This window comes from Orycteropus afer, unplaced genomic scaffold, assembly GCF_000298275.1.
Source record: "Orycteropus afer afer isolate SDZICR_OR568_19922 unplaced genomic scaffold, OryAfe1.0 scaffold00048, whole genome shotgun sequence".
NCBI classification, from domain to species: Eukaryota; Metazoa; Chordata; class Mammalia; order Tubulidentata; family Orycteropodidae; genus Orycteropus; species Orycteropus afer.
In genome coordinates this window covers 10,639,686-10,664,815 of record NW_006921635.1, presented here as the reverse complement: position 1 = coordinate 10,664,815, position 25,130 = coordinate 10,639,686, and the positions used below count along the sequence as shown (strand labels likewise).

Sequence of the window (25,130 nt, the reverse complement as noted above, 5' to 3'; positions counted from 1 at the left end):
GTGCCTAAGGCACTTGATTGCTAACCAGAAGGCTGGTGGTTCAAACCCACCAGCCACTCCTCGGAAGGAAGGTTGGGCAATCTACTTCTGTAGTGATATTGCCTCAGAAACCCAAGGAGGGGTCGCTATGAGTTGGAGCCGACTTGACGACACATAACAACAACAACAACATGGAGCTCTAGTGGTGTAATGGGTAAGGTGTTTGGCTGCTAACCGGAAGGTCAGCGGTTCAAACCCACCAGATGCCCTGCTGGAAGAAGATGAGGCAGTCTACTTCCATACAGATTTATAGCCTTGAAAACTCAACGTGGAGTGCTAAGAGTCAGAATCAACTTGATGGCAGTGGGTTCAGTTTCACTGGTTTAGGCAGCTCTGGCAAGGTTGGCATTATTATTGTTGCTGAGCACTGCCGAGTCCATTCTGACTCATAGCAACTCCATGTGGCAGAGGGGAACTGCCCCATAGAATTTTCCAGGCTCTAACCTTTATGGAAAGAGATTTCCTGGTCTTTCTCCCATGGAGCCGTTAGGTGGTTCTGAATCGCCAACCTTCTGGTTAGCAGCTGAGCACTTAAGTGTTGCGCCACTGGGGCTCCGGGCTCCATAAGCATTGTACTAGTTCATTTATTTGCATTCACCTCTGATAATAATTATCAGGGAGCTCTGGTGGCATAGTGCCCAACGCATCTGACTGCTAACCAGAAGGCTGGCAGTTCAAACCCACCAGCCACTCCTTGAAGGAAGGTTGGGGAATCTACTTCCATAGTGATACTGCCTTGGAAACCCAAGGAGGAGTCGCTATGAGTCGGATCTAACTTGACGGCAGTGAGTTTGGTTTTTTTCGGTTTTAATAATTATCTGCTATGGAAAAAACTTACCACATTATTGTAACATGGGAAAGGGAAGACTACTTCCGCATGGTGTCTGGCTGTGTAACTACTGATACAAAGAACACAATCTTCAGTTGTGCCTTGGGAACCACTGCTGCCTCTGATATGGATCTGTGACTCCCCCTCACTCTCCTAGGACCCCTCTGCACAGAGTCCTTAGGATGTGGGGTAGCTGAATTTGGAAGGAGCTCTGGTGGCACAGTGCCTAAGGCATTTGACTGTTGACCAGAAAGTTGGCAGTTCAAACCTACCAGCCACTCTGTGGAAGGAAGACTGGGTAATCTACTTCCGTAAAGATTTACCACCTCGGAAACCCAAAGGGGGTCGCTATGAGTCAGAATCGACTTGATGGCAGTGAGTTTGGGTTGGTTTAGTTTATTACATTTATAAGATAGAAAAAAAGACTGAAGAGACAAAAGGCTGCACAGTGAAAAGTAAGTTTCTGATCTACAGTTCCAGTCCCTGGGCAACTACTGTTTCCAGTTTTCTGTGTGTCCTTCCAGAAATGTTCTAGGCCTGTGCTGCCCAATGTGGAGGTTATCAGCCATATTGAGCACTGAAATGTGGCTAGTCTGAAATGACATGTACTGTAAGTGTAAAACAACAGATTGCAAAGACGTAACGTTAAAAAAAAGTAAGGTATCCCAATAGTTCATATATATATATTTTGGATTTTATAGAATCATTTTACTTAATTTTTTTATTTTAAGAGTTTGTTTTACATACGTTATGTGTACATTTCGTTTCACTCCCTATTTACCATGCCCAATCCTAACCCAGTCTCCTCCCCTCCCTGCCCAGTAACCCTCCTCCGGTGCCCCTTGGAGTTATGCACTCCTGTGTGTCCTGCATTTCCTCCATGGAATGTTGCCCCTCTGGTGCCCCATAGTCGATTGCTCCAAGGGATGCATTACCAATAGAGTATGTGGGTGCCTCATCTTGGGTTAAGTAGTCTGCATGTACATCTTGTTAACTATTGATTGCTTATTGAAATGATAATATTTTGGATAGGTTTATTTAAATAAAATCTATCATTAAAATGAATTCCACCTATTTCCTTTTTAATTTTTTTTACATAGCTACTAGCAAATGTGAAATTACATATGTAGCTTGTGTTGTATTTCTACTGGAGAGTGGTGCTCCAGGTACATGTGTGTATGTAACAGGATGGAATTTGAATGTCACAATGTGGGACAGAGCTGTGGCAGCATTCTCAGGTGAAGGGATGGGGTGCCCCAGGCCCGCCAAGCCCCTCCCCCTCACATGCACCGTGAGAGTCAAACTCGCCTGCTGACCTGTTGTATAGCTGCTGGGAGCTGAACGTGTAGAGGACATACAGCGTGTTCCCCGCTAGAAAGGCCAAGATCCACAAGATGACCAGCACCGACCTTTTCTCCTAGAGACAAAGCAAGAGACCTGTGGGGATGCTGTGAGCCACTCATGGTAGAACATTCCAGAATGTTTCGTGATGAGCGACAACTTTTCTCTTTCTTGAGGGTTTAAAGAAGGCAGAGCTGATGCTGGAGGGTAGACACTAGCATCTTTCCATTTCAATTGAACCAAAGGGTGCATACAGAGAAGGTGACAGAATGATAGGAACCCGCTTGGAGCACTATCTGAAAAGGCAGGAAAGCACTGTGGTTAGCAGCAGACTCCAGAGTGGAAGTGCCCAGGGGGAAGTCCTCGGTCTGCTGTCAGGGAGCTGTGCAACCCAGGCAAGCTACTTAAACTCTCTGCATTTCCCTCTCCTCAAAACAGGTGTAGTAGGATCTACCCTGCAGAGTTTGAGAATTAATGAACACAGAATGCTTGCAACAGTGGCCGGCACACAGGACCTGTTAACATACATTTACTGCTGGGAACTAAGGCACAGAGAGGTTCAGTAACTTTTGCTCAAGGGTACTTATTTATTTTTCACTTTTATTGTGGTGATAACTACACAACAAACACTCACCAACATAGCACCTTCCCCATTTACAGCTCAGGGACACCGATGACATTTTTCATGCTGTGCCACCATTATTGCTGGCCTTTTCCAAAATGTTCCACCACCATCAGTATCAACTCAATGCCCTGCAAACCAAAGCTTCCTCTCCTTTCCCCCTCTCAAGGGCACATTTTAAGGCCCAGTGTCCACATTAGAAAACGGAGAGTTGTTCAGCATAAATATTTACAAATACAAAACATTCAGTCTGGTACAGGTATGTATTTCAGGCTCACTAAATACTCAATGGCACATAACAACAACAACAAATGGTAGGTCTCATTGTTAAGGCGTGATGGCAGAGCAGTAGATTCCATCTACCTGTCAGAAACATCTGATGTAACTTTTCCATGAATGGACTCCTGGGATACCACCCCGGGCTGGTTGTTCATTGTAGGGTCATATTTACAGGATTAAATTCAAACTCTTAGGTCTGGTCATTAAAACCCTTCATAATCCAGCCCCCAATATCTTTCTCCATCTTCATTTGTTTACTACCAGAAAGACAAAGTGGAAAACCTTCTCAATTTGCTATTTCACAGTAGCTTCTCAGCCTGAAAGCAAATCCTTGCCAACGTCCAGAGGAGATGCTGAGAAGAGCCTGTGTAGCCTGGGAGACAGACACAGACCCTCTGCTGCTGATTCACAAAAGCTCATCTTTTCCTGGAGCAGGGCGGCTGCATTGCTGGAATAAGATGAGGTCATAACTTTCCCAGTGTAACCTTCCCGGTGGTTTCGGTAAATGCTCGATACACACTGTCTCCAGACACAGCCCAGCGCCCCTCACACCGTTACACACATGCATTTCCAGAGACTGGTCAAAATAAATGATGCATCTCTATCTACCCATTATTCCAGGAGCGGTCAAGGTTAACGACCCTAGAAACCACCTCCAACCAACCAACTGCTCTTATCAATATGATTAAGCCACTCAGCAGCCCTTTTTACCCCAATAAATAATAGATTCCAGTTTAATTCTCTAAATCCAGCCCAAAGGTGGAGCAGAAAGGGGGAATGAGCAATGCTCTGAGAAGTCACACTCTGAAGGACAAAGGAGGGGAGCTCTCTAGCAGGAAGCTGAGATTCCCAAGGTTTTGGAGGGTCACGTGGAGCCTCTCTCACAGGAACTATGCACTTTCAGGCAAAACACCACCTGTAGCTTCGTAGGGTGCCAAGACCCCTGGAAGCCCAGCCAAGGACAGAACCAGGTATCTCCTGGGCCCTAAAATTCAAATCAAGTTCCCATTTGGATCTTACTGGCTCTGGGAGACAGCCAACCCCCAAAGTCTCCCACTGTGTTTCTGAGTCAACCTGTTTTATTTGATCTCTCATACTTTGGTCATGTTATCAGGAGGGAGCAGACCCTGGAGAAAGACATCATGCTTGGCCAAGTAGAGGGTCAGCGAACAAGGAGAAGACCCTCAATGTGATGGACTGACACAGTGGCTGCAACATAGCAATGACTGTGAGGACAGCACAGGACTGAGCAGTGCCTCATTCCACTGGACAGAGGGTTGCTGTGAGTAGAAACTGACGTGATGGCACCTGTGGTGGTTATGTTTGTGTGTCAACTTGGCTGGGCCTGGTCGAGTGGCTGGGCAGCTGGTGGTAGTTATTCCCCATGAGGAGACTGGCAATCAGCTCCATGGTGGGATCTACCACAAGCAGCTGAGTAGCTGCTTTAGGGATGTGGTCTGCTTCCTGTGTATAAGGAGAAGCTTTGAGAATGGTCTCTACCCTATGGCACACCTGGACCCTGCATGTAGCCATGTCATTGCTCAGCAGCCTATGTTCTGCCAACCTTGGGATTTACAATGGACTTAAGTTAATGGCCTGCCATGTGGTTTGGTAACATTGGGACTGTACCTCTTTACTTGTCAACCCTGGGGCTTCTCAGCCTCAGTAGTCAGCAGCTGTCTGAGTGAAGAAATGCCTCTAGCTCCAGTGGGCCCAGAGCAGGAGGCAGAGCTGGACCCCAAGGTTGAGGGGCTTTCACCCAGCCCCTAGAGCCTGGCCTTTGAATTTGGACTTAAAGCCTCCAAATTTTAAGAATAAACTCTTGTTTGTTAAGGCCATCCCATTTGTGGTCTATTCTTGTCAGAGTGGCACTAAGAAACCAGAATAGCACCTAACAGCAGCAATGGCTGCTTTAACAGCAGCAGAAGGGGTCCGCGTGCAGAGCATGATAGACTACGGGGTCAAGAAGAACTTCTGCCTTCATTCCCAATTCTGGAGCCCCACAGTGCTCAAAGGTGAAATGGAGACTAAGGTGGCCTCTGTGCCCCATGGAGGCCTATGTGCTTTTGAGAGAGCAGAGGGTACCACAGAAAGGTCAAAGGTAATGACAATTATTACGGGATCACATGCACAGTAGAAATCATGTTTCAGAAAATGGAGTGCAAGTGAATGTTCCCTGTGTTAAATACCTTCCACACATGATCCCATCCAACCCTCCCAAACGGTCTATGAAGGTGGCACGAAAAATTCCCGTATCTGAGGTGGCGAGGGTGGTGGAGGTCACCAAGGTAATCTGTTCAAAAGCTCACAGTGGATGGAGGAACTGGGATTTGAACCCAGGATGGGTACAGGCTTTGGATCAACTACCTAGTTAAAATCCTGAGGCCACCGCTTGTAATGGCTGTGTGACCTCAGGCAAGGAACTCAGTGTCTCTAAGCCACTGTTTCTAATTTGGAAAACAAGTAATGATTTTGCTTCCCTTCCAGCATTGTTGAGATGAACTGGAAAAATGAGATGTGCAATGGGCTCAGCTCTGTGCTGGATACAGTGATTAAACAGCAGATGTTAGAGGACATTCATGATGTGGAGGGAAAGCCCAGGAGCACCATATCCTAAGCCTAAGAACCTGTGACTACATTAAGTTCCAAGGCAAAGGGCATGAAGGTGGCAGATGGAGTTAAGGTTGCTCATCACCTGACCCTAAAAAGAAGGGGATGACTCTGGATTATGTAGGTGGGCCCAGTATAATCACAAGAGTCCTTAAATGTGGACAAGGAGTGGCAGGGAGATGACATTGGTGAACGGTCAGAGACACAGCAATGCTGTTGGAAGATGGAGGAAGGGGCCGTGAGCCAAGGAATGTGGGCGGCTTCTAGAGACTGGAAAAGGCAAGGGCACAGATCTTCCCCTGGAGCCTCTAGAAAGAAATATCTCATTGATCCCTTGATTTTAGACCCATTTTGGACTTCTGATTTACCAAACACTAAGACAGTGATTTTGTGTTGTTTCAACCCACTAAGTTTGTGGTCATTTTTTTATAGTAGCCACAGGAGACGAATACATCGGGTGACTCACCTTCAGAGAGACCTGTTCTCGGAGTGTGGAGTTGGCGTAGGCGAAGGTGCTGGCCATCCCGATGCACACAGCAATGCCTGCAGGAATAAGAGGGTCCGACAATACCCACTTATCATCAGGCCTGGCACTGGCCTGCGAGCAAAGTTAAAAAACACCCATCCCTGGTGCCCTTGGAACATACAGGCTACTCATAGAAGAGAGAGGAAAATCCCTATATCTGGGGGACTTGGGCTGCCATGTAGACCATCAGGAACCCTGAGCCACTGAGTACACACTTCCGATTTAGGATGTAATTTAGGACACTGGAGGGCATTTTATAGCACTGGTTAGGACTATGGAGCTGTAAACCTGGGTTCAAATCCAGGCTCTGCCACTTTTTCTGTGTGTGAGCTTGGGAGAGACACTATAACTCTTTAAGCCCCAGTCTCATCTGTAAAATGGGCAGAATAAAAACAGTACTTACATTATGGATGGCTAATACTCATACCACATAATCTCTAAAGCCACAAACCTACTGCTATTGAGTCGATTCCAACTCTTAAGACAGAGCAAAACTGCCTCATAGGGTTTCCAAGGCTGTAAATCTTTACAGAAGCAGACTGCCTCATCTTTCTCCCTCGGAGTGACTGATGAGTTTGGACCACTGACCTCTGGGTTAGCAGCCAAATGCTTTGACCACTATGCCACCAAAGCTGCTCACATAATCTCTAGCAATTAGTAAATGGTGTCTATATTAATTTTACTCTCAAAAAGAACCTGAGGTGTGTGGTTTGTAACAAAAATCATACAAAGAAGAAGACTGCAATACTACAAGGAATTAAAGTGTAAAGTTAAAGGAGAAAAAGATTTTGGGATGACAGGTATGGATGATCCAGGCACAAAGGGTACAGAATTCAGTTTTACTCTGTATTTCATTTAATTGTCCCTAATTTTGAAAAGTCTGGAATTTTCCCTGAGTAGTGATTTTCTCAGAGTCCCTTGGTGGTGCAAAAAGCATGCTCAGCTGCTAACTGAAAGGCTCCCAGGGGAAGGCCACCAAGAGGTGCCTTGGAAGAAAGGTCTGGCAACCTGCTTCCAAAAACGCAGCCATGGAAGACCCTAGAGCTCTACTAGCACATGTCGGGGGACCAGGAGTTGGAACTGACTCGACAACAACTGGTGGGTTCAGCGGCGTTCACATCCCAGTTTTTATTCCTGTAGACAGGACTCAGATTTGACACAATGTGCAGCATGTATGGTGCCTGGGGCCTGCTTTGACTTTTTTAATAGTGTGTGCGTTCCAGGTTTTTCTTCTCCCCATATCTTCACTGGAGACATATAAAATAAAACCCAATCACCTCACGATCTCTTTCTACTCTCTTCTTTGCTTTAAAAAATAAAACAAAATTACCAAGTGAAGAAGAAAACGAGCACACTCAAGAATAAGACCTCACTCTGAGTGTTCTGGAATTTGAGGGAAGGTGGAAAAAGGTGGCTTCCATTTTTAGGAATGGAAAAGGAGGCATTCATCTAGTAGCACCGCATCAAGGAAGGCAAGGTGATTGGAGCTGGCTGGAAATTACCAGAGGGGGCAGAGGTCTAGTCTCCTCTAGATATTTTCTATGGCAAGCAGCAGGCCCAAGAGGTTTCCTACCTGAGGACATAAACAGTAGCCTTCAGGAGCCTTCCTGGGCCTGGCAGCATCATGAGCCAATAACAGAAAGCAATAATCATAATAACAACAGTAGCAGTGGAGCGTCAACCATTTATTGAATTTTAGGTACAGGTTGGCACTAGGCTACACACTTGATGAATCGTTGTCCTGTTTTCTAATGAGAGCAATAGGTAATACTTACTGAGCACTTACTATGTGCCAGGTTCCATGCTTAGTATTTTATGTCTTCACAATAAGTATCAAGCCCTTAATTGTTTATACCACTCAGGCACTCCCGTAAATAGAATAAAAGTAATAATCCACATGTGCACAGAACTTACTAGTTGCCAGGTACCTACACTGACTCATGTAAACCTCACTGCAATGCTTTCATGTATGTACCATTATAATCCCCACTTTATAGATGATGGAACCAAAGCACAGAGAGGTTAAATAACCTGCCTAGAGTCATAGGAGAGGTTTCAGATCCTCTTATTTACTACGCTGCTCCATACCAATCATCTGAGGAAATTTCTACCACAACCCCTTCTTGACAGATGATAAAAGAGACTCAGAGAAGGTAAGTGATTCGCCCAAAGCACACAGCTAGTCAGTCAGGAATTAAACCTATCACTGTCTCAGAATTCCATACTTTTTTTTTTTTTAATTTTATTTTACTGTGGGGGAAAAAAAATAACATAAAATTTGCCATCTTAACCATTTTTAGGTGTAAAATTTGGGGGCATTAATTATATTCACGATGTTGGTCACTCTTCACCACCATCTATTTCCAAAATTTTTCTCACACCAAACAGGAACTCTGAACCGATTAGGCAGTAAGAATCTCTTAAGCAATACGCAAAAGATCAACTGGTGGCACAGTGGTTAAGAACTCAGTTGCTAACTGAACAGTCCATAGTTGGAACCCACCAGCTGCTCTGTGGGAGAAATGTGGCAGTCTGCTTACATAACAGCCTTGGAAACCCTACGGGGCAGCTCCATTCTGTCCTATAGTGTCGCTACGAGTCGGAATGACCTGATGGCAACAGGTTTGGTTTCTTGGGTGTTTAAGCACCATGCATCGTGTCTGCCTCTATTGCCTTCCCCAGCTCCAAGCCACAGGGTCCAGGTGACACCGCAGGCTGTCCCCACTCGGGCACTCACCCAGCTTATGCTGGAAGCAGACTTTGGCCAGGAGGATCAGGATGAAGGGGAGTCCTTTCTGGAGCCAGCAGATGACGGCCTTCAGCTCTGACAGAGCAGGGGCCGGCGTCCCGGGCTGCTCATCGCCCCCCTCCTCCGAGTGCCCGCGGTGGTCCCCGCCCACGTGCTGCAGCAGTGAGCTCCCACGGTGGCCATGGTGGAAGTGGTGTGGGGGCTGGCGGTGGTGGTAGGCACCTGTCTCACCCCGGCCGCCACCCTCCTCTCTGGAGGCTGGCATCTGGATGAACACGTCCCCGCCGCTGGCCGAGGACCCCAACACCAGGCTGGATGGGAAGGGGCTGGCGGGGATGCTGCCTGCGGGCAGGCCGGTTAAGCCGGTTAAGCCTGAGAAGAGTGCGGGGGGAGAGGCGGTTTCTGCCTTCAGACTTTCAAAGACGCCGCCTTCATCCACACTCGCCTCGGAGCTGAGCGCTTGGCTGCGGTTTCTGAGGGTAGGGGGAGAGAAAGCCCAGCAAGTCAGGTGAACAGAAAGACAGACACCACTCGAATGATAACATCAACAATGACAGCAATAGGGCCATCATCTTTATTGAAAACTTACTACATGTCAGATGATTTTCAATGTTTTTTCTAACAAGTCATTATATCCTCTTTTCAGGCCTGTGGGTTGGGAATAGTAATATAAAATCAGCCGATGTTGAGTCAATGCTGACATGGGGACCCCATCGGTATCAAATAAGAACTGTGCTCCATGGGTCTTCAATGGCCGTGACCCTTCAGAAGTTATCACCAGGCTTTTCCTCTTAGGTGCCTCTGGGTGCATTCTCATTTCTAACTTTTTGGTTAGTGGCCAAGCTCTTAACCATGTGCCCCACGCAGGGATCCCTAACGATAGTAATAGAACATCCTCATTTTACAGATAAAGAAACAGACACAGAGAGATAAGGTAACCTTCCCAGAGTGGAACAGTGGGTTACAGATATTTCGAGGGGAATTCAAACTCAGGCTGACTAACTCTGGAGTCTACATCTTTAACCACTGTTGCTTTACTGAAAAGGGAGCGCAGAATTCCATGACTCTAGAATAATCTCAGGACTCAAGGGCTCTACAATCTTCAAGTTCAATGGCTCCCAGTTCCCAAGAGGATCCAGCCTCAGTCATTGCTGGCAGTTGCAGGGCAGCAGACTGTAATGGGAAGAAGACTTAATAGAGAGGCTCTTACTGAACCTGCAGCTTCACCCTTTCAAGGGGCCTTAAGAACCCTGTACTCCGTTTTCTCTACTGAAAAATGGGTTAGCAGCCAAGTGCTTTACCCACTGCGTCATCAGGCTCCCTTCAAGTCACCCAGTGTGTGGTGATTTCCTACAGTGGCAGGGAAACTAATGCACACCCTCCTGTCACCTGCATGGGAATGACTACAGTAATCGTTTTCCTGCTTCTCTCTCCATCTACACCTGTCAACCTTTCTCAGCCCTGGCTGCACAGTATAACTGCTCAAGGGATCGTTTGAAAAAACACAGTTGCCTGGTCCCATTGTAAGGAGCTCTGATGGCAGAGTGGTTAATGCATTTAGTTTCTCGCCAAGAAGCTCAGTGGTTTGAACCCACAAGCCACTCTGCTGGAGTAAGATGAGGCAGGGTGCTTCCGTAAAGATTTACAGCCTCGGAAACCTGGAGCAGTTCTACTTTGTCCTATAGGGTTGGAATGACTTGATGGCAGTGGGTTTGGTTTCCTTTAGGCCACGTTATAGACAAATTAAGTCAAAATCTTAGAATGTGGGCCCAGGCATTTATATTTCTCCAAAGTTGTCCCATACTGAGAACCACCACTTTACACTGGATGTTCCTTAATGAGGTCAAAGCCCATTGTGCCTCTACTATCCAGCACAATACACCTGGCACATAGAAGATGCTAAATAAATACTGTTTGAAGGCATGAATGAACGAACACACTAAAGGCTCTGACAAGGCCTGCAGTTGAAAAACCTAGCTTTGTTTCAGCCCAGTATCTCTCAAACTCATTTGACCATGGAATTATTTTTTTCATGGAAAGTCTATTGATAGTCTTGCAAAACAACCATGAGACAGTAGGGGAAATGCCAGTCCAAAGAAATCACAGAGTTGGTTCCCTTGGCTTTGAAAACTTGACCTGGGGGCTGTTGTGTAAGTTATCATAAACTTGGTACAAGGTAGGGTACTTGCTATAGACAGCTACTCATTCCCCTGATGGCTTGTCTCTGCTGGCTCCAAACGTCCAGGAATTGTATGGTCTGACTCCCTTGGGGTCTGGACAGTAATAATATCAATAATGACAACAACAACTAACACCATGGCTATGATCCTCAAGGGCTCTTGTGCTTTTTCTGCATTTCAAGAAGCTGATCAGAAGGTAGGATCCTGGCAGAAGCCCACATTGGCCCATGTGGGAAACGTCCTCTCTCACCGGTCACCCCTCTGGGGCCCTGGAAAACCTTCCCGCCCCCCTTGAGCTTGCCAGCACTCTGAGTTCACTGGGCTCAGGGGGTGCTGGGTATTCTCAGGGGACACTCTGCTCACCAAAGGGCTTTTTATAGCTGGCCTCCCTTCCCTGGGCCTCTGCTCAGCATGCAGCTGAGAGTTCAGACTATCTGGGAAAGAATACTCCTTGGGGGCAGAGGCTGTGTGTCCAACTTAACCACTTAAAGACTGGTACTTGAGGCAGCCAGGAGAGAAGAGCCGGTGCAGGCAGCTAGATAGGAGGGGCCAGAATGCGGCTGGTTCAAAGTAAGGACTTTAGCATGCGCAGATGGACTGCAGCTCGAATTTCTGCCCTGCCACTTCCCAGCTGTGTGACTTTAGGCAATTTGCTCGCCCTCTTGGAGCCTCAGTTTTCCTCACCTGTAAAATGGTGATAAAAGTAGTCCTGAGCTAGAAAATAGATCAGTGGTTGCCAAGGGCATAGGGAGACAGGAGAGTAGGGGTGGATGAATAGGTGGGGGGCAGGACATTTTTAGGGCAGTAAGACTATTCTGTATGACTGCAATGGTGGACACATGACAGCATGCACTTGTCAAAACCCATAGAGCTGTACAAAACCAAGAGGAACCCCGGTGTAGACTATTAATAATAATGTGCCAGTGTTGCTTCATCAATTATAACAAATACACCACACCAGTGAAGATGCTAGTAACAGAGCAAACTCAGTGCAAGGGGAGACAGGGTATATGGGAACTCTAATTGCTGCCCAGAATTTTTCCATAAAATGGCTCTAAATAATAAAATGTACTAAAAATGTACTAAAGTCATATATTTATATATACACATATATATAACACATGTAAGCATTATGTGTATGTGTGGACACATATGTATAAAATACATAAATGTGTTATTGTGGTTACGTGCTGATGAGTCGGTTCTGACTCACAGTGACCCTACACACTACAGAATGACACACTGGTCCTGTGCTGTCCTCCCAATCGACCTCATCAGGATAATGTGAGGGTGGTACAATGTAAGCTCAGTACCAATGACCAGAACCAGTTGCTGTCGAGGAGATCCCACTAGTGGGGGGCCTCAGGCGTCAGAGCAGAACTGTGCTCCATGGAGTTTTCAAGGACTGACGTTTTGGAAGCCAATCACCAGGACCTTCTTCTCAGGCCCCTCTGGGTGGACTTGAAACTTCCACCGTTTGGTTAGGAGCTTGAGCATGTTTGTACCACCCTGGTATTCCATGCACTCAAAACACACAGTGGTTATTGTTTTCTGCTGTGGTGTGTGTCCCAAAGATCTCATGGTTCACTTGACAGCAGACAGCAATTCTGTCTTCACAGGCCAGAAAACAGCTTTAGTAAGCATGGTATATAATAAGCCACATGCTGTGTCTGTGTATGTCCATATTCATTCCTGAGAACCTCTAAGTTTTACTACCTGCCATTATAGATGGGGAAACTGAGACCGAGGATTGTAGCTATGTGCAAAAGGCACCACTGTTGGGAAGTGACCAAACTGCAATTTCGGCCAACAGGTTGTCCGAAGGCTCTTCCCTGTAGAACAGGCAGGCTTGATTTGAAACTCAGTCCCAATGCTGGGACTGGAGATGCTATTTGTGATTTGGGAGCTGACCCTAGTGTTGCAAGGGACTGGGAGCAAGAAGTGAGGGAGGAAAAGCTTGGCTGCCTGCTTGGGCTGTGTGCTAGCACTGGGGAGGTTGGGGTAGGGGTCAGAGGCTGGGACTGTCACAACCTGTACTCTCTTGGGTTTAAATAGCAATTCTAGCTCAAGTGTCAAGTGTCTCACTTGTCACACAGGCTTTGAGAAGTACCACAATAACAGCAAGCTAGGATTCTTTGAGTGTTTAGAATACGGCCATCACTGTGTAAAGCAGTTTCCAATTGGATCTTGTTACTCCCCTAAGAGCCTACCTTTCAGGTGGAATGTTATCCGTGTTGCTGCTGTGGCGTCTCTGCATTTTCCTTAACACCTGAAAGCCAACACAGGGTGTGAGCCAGTTTCCAATCATTCCCATTGCCTGTCAGGTCGCTAGGGTAACTGTAAATAAGTAATAATCATGCCTTACATCCGTAGGGCTCATGGGCATTTTCAAAACCACATTTATGTCTTTTATGCTATTCAACCCTCAAGCTAACATTTAATCCCATGAGGAAGGGGTTATCAGCCTATTTCACAGATGAGGAGGATGAGACTCAGAGGCCCAAAGGAAAGGTGAGGGAGAAAGGAGTGAGCAGGCAGCAAAGAAGGGGCTAGAGGTGGTGAGCAGTGACTGGCAGTCAAGAGACATGGATTTGGGACGGATGCTGCCCTGAACTTGCTGTGCAACAGTGGACAAATCAGTAGCCTCTCTGGGCCTTCAGATTCTCCATCTTGTAAGTTGCTGACTCCTCCATACATTTAAAAAAGTGGTAATAGAGGTGGGAGTTCTAATGAAGACATGTTACCTGGTTCACTGTGAGAAGCCACATGGACCTCAGACCTCCATGTTGATGATGCCTGGGGTGGGCATTCGGGGTTCCTGATGGGGATGTGAGCACAGGATCCCAGAGAGAGCAGATCTCCCCCTCCTCTTCCTCTCCAGAGGGTTGCACAGGTCAGGGGAGCTTGCGAGAGACTCCAGACCCTGGATGGGACAGAACAGCTGGGTGAACAGGCCATGTGACGCCTGGGGTCTGCCGTAAGTCTTGCAGCGCAGTAAGTAACCAGCTATACGCAGATCATTCCTTTCGCTCAGCATCTCCCCTTAACCTCTCATTGGCCCTTCTGTGGGGCTCTTGAGGACAGTCATCTTAATGATTATGTCTTACTGTCAAACTTGGAGTCCTGATTGGGGAATACACAAAATACATTGTTGAACTTCCGATGGTTTCTCATTGTAAAAAGGACAAAATCCAAGTTCATATTAAAATCCATGACTACAGGTTAGCCTGATGTGGCCTCACCTATGTTTCTAACCTCACTTTTCCACACTCTCCCCTTCTCTCAGTCCTCTCTAGTCACAGTGACCTTTCTGTTCCTCACACTTGCCAGCTTTTCCCAGCCTTAGGGCCTTTGTACTTGCTATTCCGTCTCCCTGGAATGCCTTTCCCCCTGAATGTTACATGGTTAGCTCCCTTGGGTTAAATGTCACCTCCTCCCAGTGTCTCCTCACTTCATGACTCCTCATGAAATTGCCCTGCCTTGTTATTTCCTTATATACTTGCTTATTTATGATCTGTACTCCATTAGAATGTAAATGCCACAAAGCAGGGATCCTGTCCCTTGTCCCTGTACCTCATCTAGAACACTGCCTGGCACAGAGTAGCCCACAGCAAGTATTTATTCAATAAACACATCTGCAGGTTTCCCCGTTGTCTTTTTCTAGATTTCTATCCCTTTCTTCTTTCACTGTAGGGAAGGAAAAAAAAAGGCCATATATTTTTCACATACAGGTTTGTTGTTGTTGTTGTTATGTGCCGTCGAGTCAGACCCGACTCATAGCAACCCCTCCTTGGGTTTCCGAGGCAGTATCACTACGGAAGTAGATTGCCCAACCTTCCTTCCGAGGAGTGGCTAGTGGGTTTGAACCACCAGCCTTCTGGTTAGCAGTCAAAAGCCTTAGGCACTATGCTATCAGAGCTCCTACATACAGGTTTAGCTCCTTGAATATTTTTTGATACCAGAACCAAAGTTGGTATCTGATCCTTAATCCAGGATCCCATTAAAAAAAAACCCACTGCTGTCAAGTAGATTCCAACTCATGGTGAAACCTATAGGACAGAGTGGAACTGTACCACAAGGCTTCCAAGGCTATATATCTTTACAGAAGCAGAATGCCTCATCATTTTCCCTCTTAGTGGCTGGTGGGTTCCAACCAACCATTCTTCTAGTTAGCAAATGAATGTTTCAACCACAGCACTACCAGAGCTCCTTACAGATATGACCAAAAACCAAACCAAACCCATCGCCTTCTAAATCCGTTAGGAATAGCGATTCTACAGAACATGGTAGAACTGCCTCATAGGGTTTTCAAGGCTGCGAATCTTTACGGACGCAGGCTGTCTCACCGTTCTTTTGCGGAGCGGCTGGTAAGTTTGAACTGCTGACCTTTTTGGTTAGCAGCTGAGTGCTTTAACCACTATGCCACCATAGGTCCTACAAATCTGATAGAGCCTCCTAAACCAAATGCCTAAGCTTCTATTTCCGCTACTAGCTTTTCAAGGGGCTTCAGATTCTCCGTTCGAAGCAGGCCATACATAATTTTTCCAATTGTGGATTACATTTTTTTTTTTTTTTTTTTTTTTGCACGGAGGATGCATTTGAATGACTGAACTAAACGCCTTTCGCCTTTCAACTCTTTGCTATATAAATCGCACCTCACCCTTATGAAGGATTACACCAAGACTTTCTGGGCATGCTATGTTTTAAATTGCATCCCCGAGCCACTACAAGACTGCACCTAAACAAAGACAGGCATGGGAACATCTCCTGCATTACTTGCATTGGAAGCTGTCAAGTGCACGCCGGATACAATGTCGCGGGCGTTTATCATTACTGCCATCAACTCACAGTGCAAAATGCGCTAGAACTGCAAGGACAGGAGATTACACTGACCGTCCGAAAATGAAACAAAAAACAAATAACAGACAACAAAAAAGAAACCCGGTTCTCTTTTTACCTGACCAGAGAATTCAGCAATCACAGCGGCATCACTCACGTCTCTGTCAAGCCAATCACTCGCGCGTCTCGGCACGTGACTTCCGAGTGCTTCCGGCCTCCGGTTTGGTTCTTAGGGTTTCGGCGGCCTGAGATAGAAAGCGGGCAGGGTTGCTCTGACCGCACGCACACGATTACCCGCCCTCTCTCGCTGCTCCAGCCAATAGGAGGCCGTCACTCCGCAGGGACCAATGATAAAGAGGCTGAGTGGGGTTGATGCGAGACGCAAAGGAGGGAGGCGGGGCGTGGGGCGAGGTCACGTGCAGCGGCGCGCGCCGGCGCGGGGAGACTGCCGGGAGTCGGTGGGCCGCGGGGGCGCGGCCGGCATTCTCTTCTGGGGATGGAACTGCCCGGCGCCTAGGGGCCATGCCGCCCGGGCCCCGGGCCTGCCACACTCCACGCCCCGGCCGCCGCCCCCCGCGTCCGCGCCGGGATGGTGAACCTGGCGGCCATGGTGTGGCGCCGGCTGCTGAGGAAGAGATGGGTGCTCGCCCTGGTCTTCGGGCTCTCGCTCGTCTACTTCCTCACCAGCACCTTCAAGCAGGTCAGTGGCCACCCTCCTTCCTGCCTTTGCTCCGGACGCCTTGAGGAGCCCTCCGTGCCGCTCAGTCCCTCCACGAAGCGAGGGAAGCTGTCGGGGAAGTGGGGAGTCCTGTTCGGTGTCCACACACGGGCGAAGGGACCTGCTAGTTTCGTCAGTGTTTGGGGCGAGAAGGCGTGGTCTAGACCAGAGGCAGGGCTGGGACTCGAACCCAGTGCCCTGGGCTTTTAGGCTGTTGTTACTGCTCTTGTGGTCGCCAACGTGCATCTCACTTGCCGTGCCCTGTGCTAAGAGAGGGACGTGCAGCTTCTCACTCAGTACCCCCAGCGGTTCTGGAAGATGAGGGCGCCCTACAGCGGGGCATCCAAGACTCGGCGAGGTTGAGATGACTAGGGACAGGGCAGTAAGCGTCCGAGCTGCGAAGCCGGCACAGGCGGGGCTGCCATGAGTTTATGTTGGTGATCTGCGGTTCCACTTGGGTGACTCAACAGGACCTGTGAGGTGTTGTTTCTGTGCATAACCCGGTTGAGTGGAATTTTCTTTTCCCCTCCTTCCTCCTGAGTTTTTCTTCCCTGTGGCATTTTTTTGGGGGGGAGAAATAGCAGGGTACCGTGGTGGGAAATGTTACCCCAAGCGTTCATGAGTTGGTTTAGAAGTCCAGCTGGAGCATTTGAGTTTTAAGAAAGGCATGGCCCCGATGTAATTATTCCTAAGGGTGCAGTTCATAAATAAAATGTATGTTGTTGTTGTTATTTGCCGTCGAGTCGGCCCCGACTCATAGAGACCCCTCCTTGGGTTTCCGAGGCAGTATCACTACGGAAGTAGGATTGCCCAACCTTCCTTCCGAGGAGTGTCTGGTGGGTTTGAACCGCCAGCCTTCTGGTTAGCAGTCAAGTGTCTTAGCCACTATGCTACCAGAGCTCCTAATAAAATGTATAGAAGAACAGAAAATAAGCGATATGAACACCTGCTTTGAGCAGACTGGCTGAGTGCTGTCTGTGTGTGGGTGGAGTCATGGGAACTGCCATGTTTCTGTGTCTTGTGTTTTTTGCGGCCTCACAGACACTTACTTCCTCCTAGTCACGTGTTGCCATTTCTCTGGTGGCGCTCTGAGTGCGGAATGCACCAGGAGTCAGTCCTCTGCCTTCCTTTCTGTGTGACCCAGATGCTTTCTTCTGCCCCCATTGTTTAAATACCTCGTGTATGCTGTTAATACTCCAGTGTATACCTCCAGCCTGGTCCTGTCAGGAAACCCCAGATTCTTACGTCCAGTTACTTACTCGATCTCTCTTTTTGAATGTGTTGCAGGTTCTCAAACTCGACCACAGCAGAGCTCTTGCTTTTCCTCCACCACTCCTCTGCCAGAACTTGTTCCTTCCTCAGCCTTCGCAGTCTCACTGGGTGGCGTCACTGTTGATCAGTGTGTTCAAGCCATGAACACTTTATCCTTACTCTCCATTTTACTCTCCGTCTCTGCGTCCAAACAGGGGTCTGCCTCTTCGGTCCTGAATCTGTTCATTTCTCCTCAGTCACAGCTGCCACCGTCATCTAAACCACAGTGGTCTCTTGTCTGGACCCCAACAGTAGCCTCCCAGCAGGTTTCTGCTTCCTTTCTTGACCTACAGTCTATCCACCCTACACTGGGGATGATAATCTTTTCTAAAAATCAAATCACAACAGTCCCCTGAGCATAATTCTTTCTCAGACCAGGATCTTTGCATGGTTGAATCCTTTTCTCATTTCAGATTAGTATAACCATTACAGCCTCAAGCTGTATCCAATGGCACAAATTATTCAGTTTCTTGCACATAAACCTGCTTTAATTTATTTTATTTGTGGTAGGAATCACTTACAGCAGTTATTATTCATTTACTTGTTTATTTGTCTCCCCTCACCTTTTTAGAGTGAAGGTGTCTTGAGAGTAGGGTCCTTATGTGTCTTGGTTGTGGAATCCCCAGCCCCTGGAATACTGCCAGACACTTCATGGACACTCATGGTAGTGGAACAAGCCGTGAATGTCCACCTTTGTAACTGGGGTGGCTTTTCCTTTGTCTCAGGCTGGCGCACCCCTGCTCATCTTTCATCTCATGGTTCAGATGCTACCTACACTCACCGTTACCTACAACTATATGTTAAATGCTCCAGGGCACCTTGCTCCTTTTTTTTTTTACAGTGTGTTTTTTTTCTTTTTCATACCTGTGATCCAGGGGGAGGATGACTATAACTGTAAATCTCCTAAAATTGTTGGCAAAATGTAGTTTGATCTTTCCCAAGACATAAGAAACACTGTTCTGTTATGTGTTAACACGCTGTGTCACTGTGGTGACCGTCTGCCTCTGAAAATTAGCATTTGAGAACCCTCTGGAGCACAGTTCTACTCTGACACACATGGGGTCACCAGGAGTTGGAATTGACTGGACAGCAACTGTTATTATTGTGGTGATAGTCTTACTTCCTCTGAGGTGACTAAACTCCACAGAGAGAGGGACTGCCCCTTTCATTTCCCCATGCTTGGCACCCAGCACTGAACCTGAAACATAGCACCCAGTAGATTTTTAGTAAATTAAAGAACCAGTCCCACTTCCTCTATTTTTTTTCCTACAAGCTTAAGTGTGTATTTCAGGTTCTATATGGCCATTACATGTATGTAGACTTCATCATAATGGCAGCTCATATTTACTGAGCACTTTTACACGCCATGGATTGTAGTGACCGCTCTTAAACTTACAGTAACCCTATTGCCTGTGTTGCCTGGCTGAGGAAGATGAGCTGGAAAGGAGTCTGCCCAAGGTCACAGTGGGTGAGTGTGGAAACCGGGAGCAGCCTGGTCTCAGGTGCCTGTGACCAGTGCACTAGGGCTGTCAGTGATCCAGCTCTGCCACGCCTTATCTCCGGGCTTCGGCTTGAGGCTCCTCTGTCATGAGGAAGTTGAAGCTGATGATCCCTGAAATACTGTGACATGCTCACCCCGCCCCCAACATTTGCTGAGGAAACCTCTGCCACGTTTTTAGTGTCTAAAAATACCCGAAAGTAATATTTGCCCATTCTAAAATCAAACAATAGAAAGAAATACAAGAAAAAGTAATCATCACCCCTCAATTTTCTTTATCCCCATGCCCTTGTTAACAGAGTAGTGTGTATTATTTGATGCCATCTCTGGTTTTACAAACCTGAATCTAAAAACCCCGCTAACCTGCAGATGCATGAGGGGGAAATAAATGCACTTTGTTTTTTTCGGCTGAGTCTGGGGGTGATTTCTTGATACAGCATTGCTTCTGTGGTGATAGCTGATCCAAACATGAGATACCTTTCCCTGTGTTTGCCTTCTTTTTAAACATTTTCTTTGAATAAATTTCATAAATTTATTTCTAGTCATTTTCATTTCTATCTCTGTTGGTGAAGTTGAACATTTTATGATTTTCACAAACTTGAATATTGAGTGCCTTCTGCTGCTTTTCCATATTATTTTACCATTGCTTTTTTTTTTTTTTTTTAAATCAGTAGGAATTCTTTGTATAGAGAGATATTTGAAGGTTCAGGAAGTGAAACAAATTCAGGTCTGCCTGATTTTAAAGCCCATGTTGTAATTCTTAAATGTTGTTACAGAGATGAAAATAGATAACCTGTACAATGCTTTTTAAAAAGTGAAATTTAAAATCTGAGATTGTATATAAATCCCTACTCCTGGCTTGTCTTGAAAAATCTACAAAATTTGGCAGCACTAGGTCTGCGTTCCAGTCTGGCACTAGTCGGGGACTAAGTCTTGGCTGCAGCCTTCAGATTCCGGAATATGTTTTCTCCACTGGGCCATGTCCTCATTTGTTTTCAGTCTTGCCTCTTGTGCTAGTTATCAGCATAATTCACAAATAATCCAGTCATCCTCTTCCTGAGCACATGGTAGGATCAGCTCTTTCCACCTTCTTTTAAGTTAGGAGTGGTCATGTGGCTTGCTTTGGCTAAAAAACGGAGGATGTTGCTTCCAGGCAGCTTTGGGTAGTGCACGTTCCCTTCTCCCTACCACGTTGGTCTTGGAGGCCATGTGTTGGGATGGAGCCTCCTTCATTCTGCCTGAGAGACTCCTCTTTTTACCACTGCCATATTCTATTATTCACTCTAGTCTTATGTAACCACTAATCTGTGTTTGTCTACATAGATTTGTTTATTCTGGGTATTTTCTATATATGGAGTTATAGACTGTTTTTTTATGACCTCTTTCATTTAGTTCAGTGTTTTCAATATTCAAGCATGTATCAGTGCTTCATTTTTTATGTCTAAATGTTCCATTGTATTGTTAAAGCAAGGATTGTGAGGCTGGCACAGCACCGGGCAGTGTTTCGTTCTGCTGTGCATAGGGTCACTATGAGGCGGAGATGACTCCACGGCAGCTAACAACAACATTCTTCAACCACCCATGGTTTATCTGTTCTTCAGTTGATGGTCATTTGGGTTGTTTCCACCTTTTGTCTTTTAGGAATAATGATGCTGTGAATATTTGTGTACATGTTTCTAAGTGGACGTATGTTTTCATTTCTCTTGGGTATTTGTCTGGGAGTGGAACTGCTGGATCAAATGGGAACTATCTTTAGCTTTTTGAGGAAATGCCAGACTTTTCCAGAGTGGCTGTACCAGCAGTGAACTTTTAAGAAACAACTACTTGTCAAGTTTTTGCATAATATCAAAAATATACACAATTATGTATCATTTCCAACTACAGATCTGTGTGAGGTGAATTTTCTTTATATGCTTCAACTCAAATAACATACTGTAACAGATTGAATGCAGAAGTGGACCTAAGAATCTGTCTTCCATGAAGCCAGACATTAAAGAGATTTGCAAAAATGGGAAGCATTTCCCTTCTCACTAATTTTTTTGAAATCAACTTTTTTCACAAAAACATGTTATTTATGTTAACATGTAAATGGATTTATGTTATTTTAAAATGAATAAATATACATTCTAAGAATTTATGTTTTAATTTACCATACGGTAAACATCAGTAGCCATAACCCACATATTGGTGTCCTCCCTAATGTTAAGAGTCCTGGGACCTAAAACTTTGAGAACTGCAGACCTAGCCCATTGTGACTAATACCCTTTACATGTCAAGTTTGCGGCCCTGGCTCTGCCCGTCCAGCTTTGGTCATGTGCCACTCACTGGCTGGTGATGTTGGGCGAGTTTGCTTCATCCAGCCCGGCCTCAGGTTCTTCATGTGTAAAATGGAGATGCAGTGTGGACTCTCCAGGGCTTTAGGACGGATTGAGAAGAGGCTACGGAAAACTTCAAAGCTCCATGTGATCCTTAGTTCTGCTTCAGTAAGACTGAACTCATGGAGCAGATGTGGCAGCGTTTTGCCTAAAGAATAGTTGATTATCCTCTGCTGCTTTGAATTCTACTTTTCTTTCGTTTTCGTGTTAATTAATGCTTTGGGGATAATTATAAATTGTAGAGATGCGAGCATAGGAGAAATGAGTGGCATTGGTGGGGATGTGCTTGGGGTAGAGGGTTGGGAATGGTGAGTGGTGCCAGGTGACTTGGAGGCATTTATTTAGCAGATGTTTAGTGAACACCGGCTGTGTCCTGGACACTGTTCTACTAGATGCAGTACAGAACAAAGCACAGAGGGTCTCTGCTCTCCAAGAGCCCATATTCTGCGCAGAGGTAAGAAGGACAAATAGTAAATAAGGAAAATTATTTCAGATAGTGATTTCTGATGTGAAGAGGACAAAACAGGATGCTGTGATGGAGTGACAGGGCGGTCCTAACTCTGTGTGGGGCATTAGAGTTGAGATGAAAGGAATTTGGAATCTTGGAGTCCAAAGGGACCTTAGAGTTCCTCTTAAGTAAATAAATGGTCTCATGCTTGTGCAAGTGGTGCAGTTCCTAAAAGTCTCAGAGCTGTTTGCTTAACTTCTTGAAAATATAGTAACATCTTCAGCTTTAAAATAATCGAATATGTAAATTGGTGCTGAATTAGACACTGTCTAAAGTGGAGTGTAATAAATCATAAGACAGAGTTGCTAGTCTGTTTTTGTTTTGTTTTTCACTGATAACTAATAAAGCATTACACAGAATAAAGGAGAGAAATAATCACCTGTAATTTGGCCAACCATAGGTAGCCAATTATATTTGGGCACATTTTTTTCTGTTGTTTTTCCATAATTTTTTTTTTCTTTATATAGTTGAGATGTACTTGTTCTTCCCATAACATGCAAGTTTTCCTCAGCATTAGAAGTGCGTCATGAGTATGATATTTTCTATGACTAAAATCTTTCATAATATGGTTGTACTGAGGCATTGACAGAACATTGGTCTTAGGATGCTCTCTGATCTTTATTACTTTTTTTTCCTCTTCTTTTTAAAGAACCCAAGTACATTTTTAAATGACAATTGTGACTTATATTTAAGTGCTTTACAGCTTACATGGAACATTTATCTCATTTGACACTCAGAACCCTTGAAAAATAGAAAGGACAGTGATAATATACCCATTTTTTGATACAGAGGAGCTAAATCACAGATTAAATAACACAAGTTAGTAATTAAGAACATTTCTGTAACTCGGCACAGTTTATGAAGAAAGTTCTTGTGTATTTTTTCACTCCTTTTTGCTCCTGCTCTTTATCCTCAGTGAATCCCATGTGGCCCACTGCTGGAACATCTACAGTGATTAATTGCACAGATTTACGTACATATGTCTTTATCAACCGCTCTGAAGTACCCTTTTGAATGAATCTTGAACAATAAGATATATGGGGAAAAACTTAAAATTGAGACAGCCTCATAGGGTCACTGGAACAATTTGGGTAAGTTCCACTGAAGGACTCCCCCAGCAGCCCTTCATAGCAAGGCTGAGCCTTTGGAAAAGTGAACTAGTGCTAATTCATCACGGTTGTGTGACATCTTGGCACTCTGACACAGTCCTTTGGCAAGGTCTTAAATATTTATGTTTGAAAACAAGTTCAAGTGCTAGGAGAATTGCTTTTTTGTTTATCAGGAACATAGTCATGTGGAAGAGGTCCTTCCGGGAAGCCGTGAACAGGGTAGTTTGGGAATAATGTTAAGAGCCATAGGCCCGGTTTACTCTTATTGACCAGCCTCTTAATGGTCTTTATGCCTGTTAATTTATCTACCGTAACATTTGAAGCTCAGTTTAGCTCGCATGTGGCTTGGTTATGCAGTTACCTGATCACAGTCCCAGCGGGGCAGAGGTATGGATTTACATGTAGTTAGGCAGCGTGAGTCCAAGTCATTTGCTCCGTATTCCCAAGACTTCTGCACTTAGCTTCTCTTGTGCTAACCCAGGAATACAGATGTTGTTTTTGATAACCTGTCCTGCCTCTGCTAGATCCAGTGCTTTCCTTTAAAAGAAACCAAAGGGAGGGGACAGAATATAAATTAATGACGCCTTAAAGGGGCTGTTTTACACCTAGAAAATGAAAGAACAAAATCCAGTACTAAATCCAGTACTGGTGAAATGTTGCTAAAAATTGTAAGCACTAATATTGTAATGCTGGCAATAATAGAAATGATACTATTTTTTGGAAGTAGTTTGGCTTTGTACAGCATTGACTCTATTTCTGGTAATAAATACTGCTACAGTTATTCAAGGGAATAGAAAAAATGCCACATATTTATTACAGGCTATCTATGATAACAAAATCTTGGGATGGGCCTAGATGTTGATCTAGAGAATGTGTCTGCTAAATTATGGCATATCAACATGATGGATTATTATATATCCTTGAAAATGTGATTATCAAGACAGTGTAGGTACTTGAAAATGGTTTACTATCCAATTAGTGTCAAGAAGAGTGGACTGTAAAGCATACTAATTTGTAGTGTAAATGCCAGGGGTCAAAGGCTAGACATTAATATGCAAAAGTAAGTAGAGCTTTATTTATGTGATGGGATTATGGGTAATGTTTTGTCTCTAATGGTGGTGATTTATGTTTTGATTTTTTTTTTAAATAAAGTTTTTTTTTTTAAAGAATTTTAGAGTTATACCAAAGTTACACTGATAGTATAGGGTTCCTGTAGACTTCTCACTCAAATTCTCCTATTATATTATCGTAATATCTTTATAACTTTTGAGTTAAAAATACAAGCATTCTAAAGGTGATGAAAGAATGTTCATAATCACCTGTGTCCTTCCCATGTTAATTGCCTGTACTATAACCTTATCTGCAGTCTTACAAACCTGTCTATGTATATTGTTATTCTTAGGATAACGTAATATATGATATTATTACTCTGCAACTTGTTTTTTTGTTTAATATACCATGGACAAAAGGAGGCCTGGTTATGCAGGGATGGTTCAGCATTAGAAAAACAATCAATGTAATCCACCACATAAATAAAACAAAGGAGAAGAACCACATGATCATATCAATTGATGCAGAAAAGGCATTTGATAAAATC

General features: G+C 45.2%; 2 protein-coding genes and 1 non-coding gene across 3 annotated transcripts in view; 1 reads left to right on the top strand and 2 right to left on the bottom strand.

Moving 5' to 3' along the window:
* Positions 1–13,943, bottom strand: part of RNFT2 (ring finger protein, transmembrane 2) — a 74,882-nt gene extending 60,939 nt beyond the window's left edge. Inside the window, exons 1-5 of the mRNA XM_007938198.1 lie at positions 13,920–13,943; positions 13,386–13,444; positions 8,984–9,468; positions 6,187–6,263; positions 2,185–2,285 (exon numbers count right to left, since the gene is read on the bottom strand). Of these exons, the coding sequence (XP_007936389.1) occupies positions 2,185–2,285; positions 6,187–6,263; positions 8,984–9,468; positions 13,386–13,444; positions 13,920–13,943 (746 nt within the window). The remainder of the gene's footprint in view (positions 1–2,184; positions 2,286–6,186; positions 6,264–8,983; positions 9,469–13,385; positions 13,445–13,919) is intronic.
* Positions 833–969, bottom strand: LOC122149805. The gene has a single exon (XR_006163341.1). It is a non-coding gene; the product is annotated as a small nucleolar RNA SNORA15 (small nucleolar RNA).
* A 2,660-nt stretch (positions 13,944–16,603) lies between the features above and the next one.
* The window catches only part of SPRING1 (SREBF pathway regulator in golgi 1), a 29,969-nt gene continuing 21,442 nt past the window's right edge, over positions 16,604–25,130 (top strand). The window contains exon 1 of the mRNA XM_007938197.2: positions 16,604–16,714. Coding sequence (XP_007936388.1) covers positions 16,604–16,714 — 111 coding nt within the window. The remainder of the gene's footprint in view (positions 16,715–25,130) is intronic.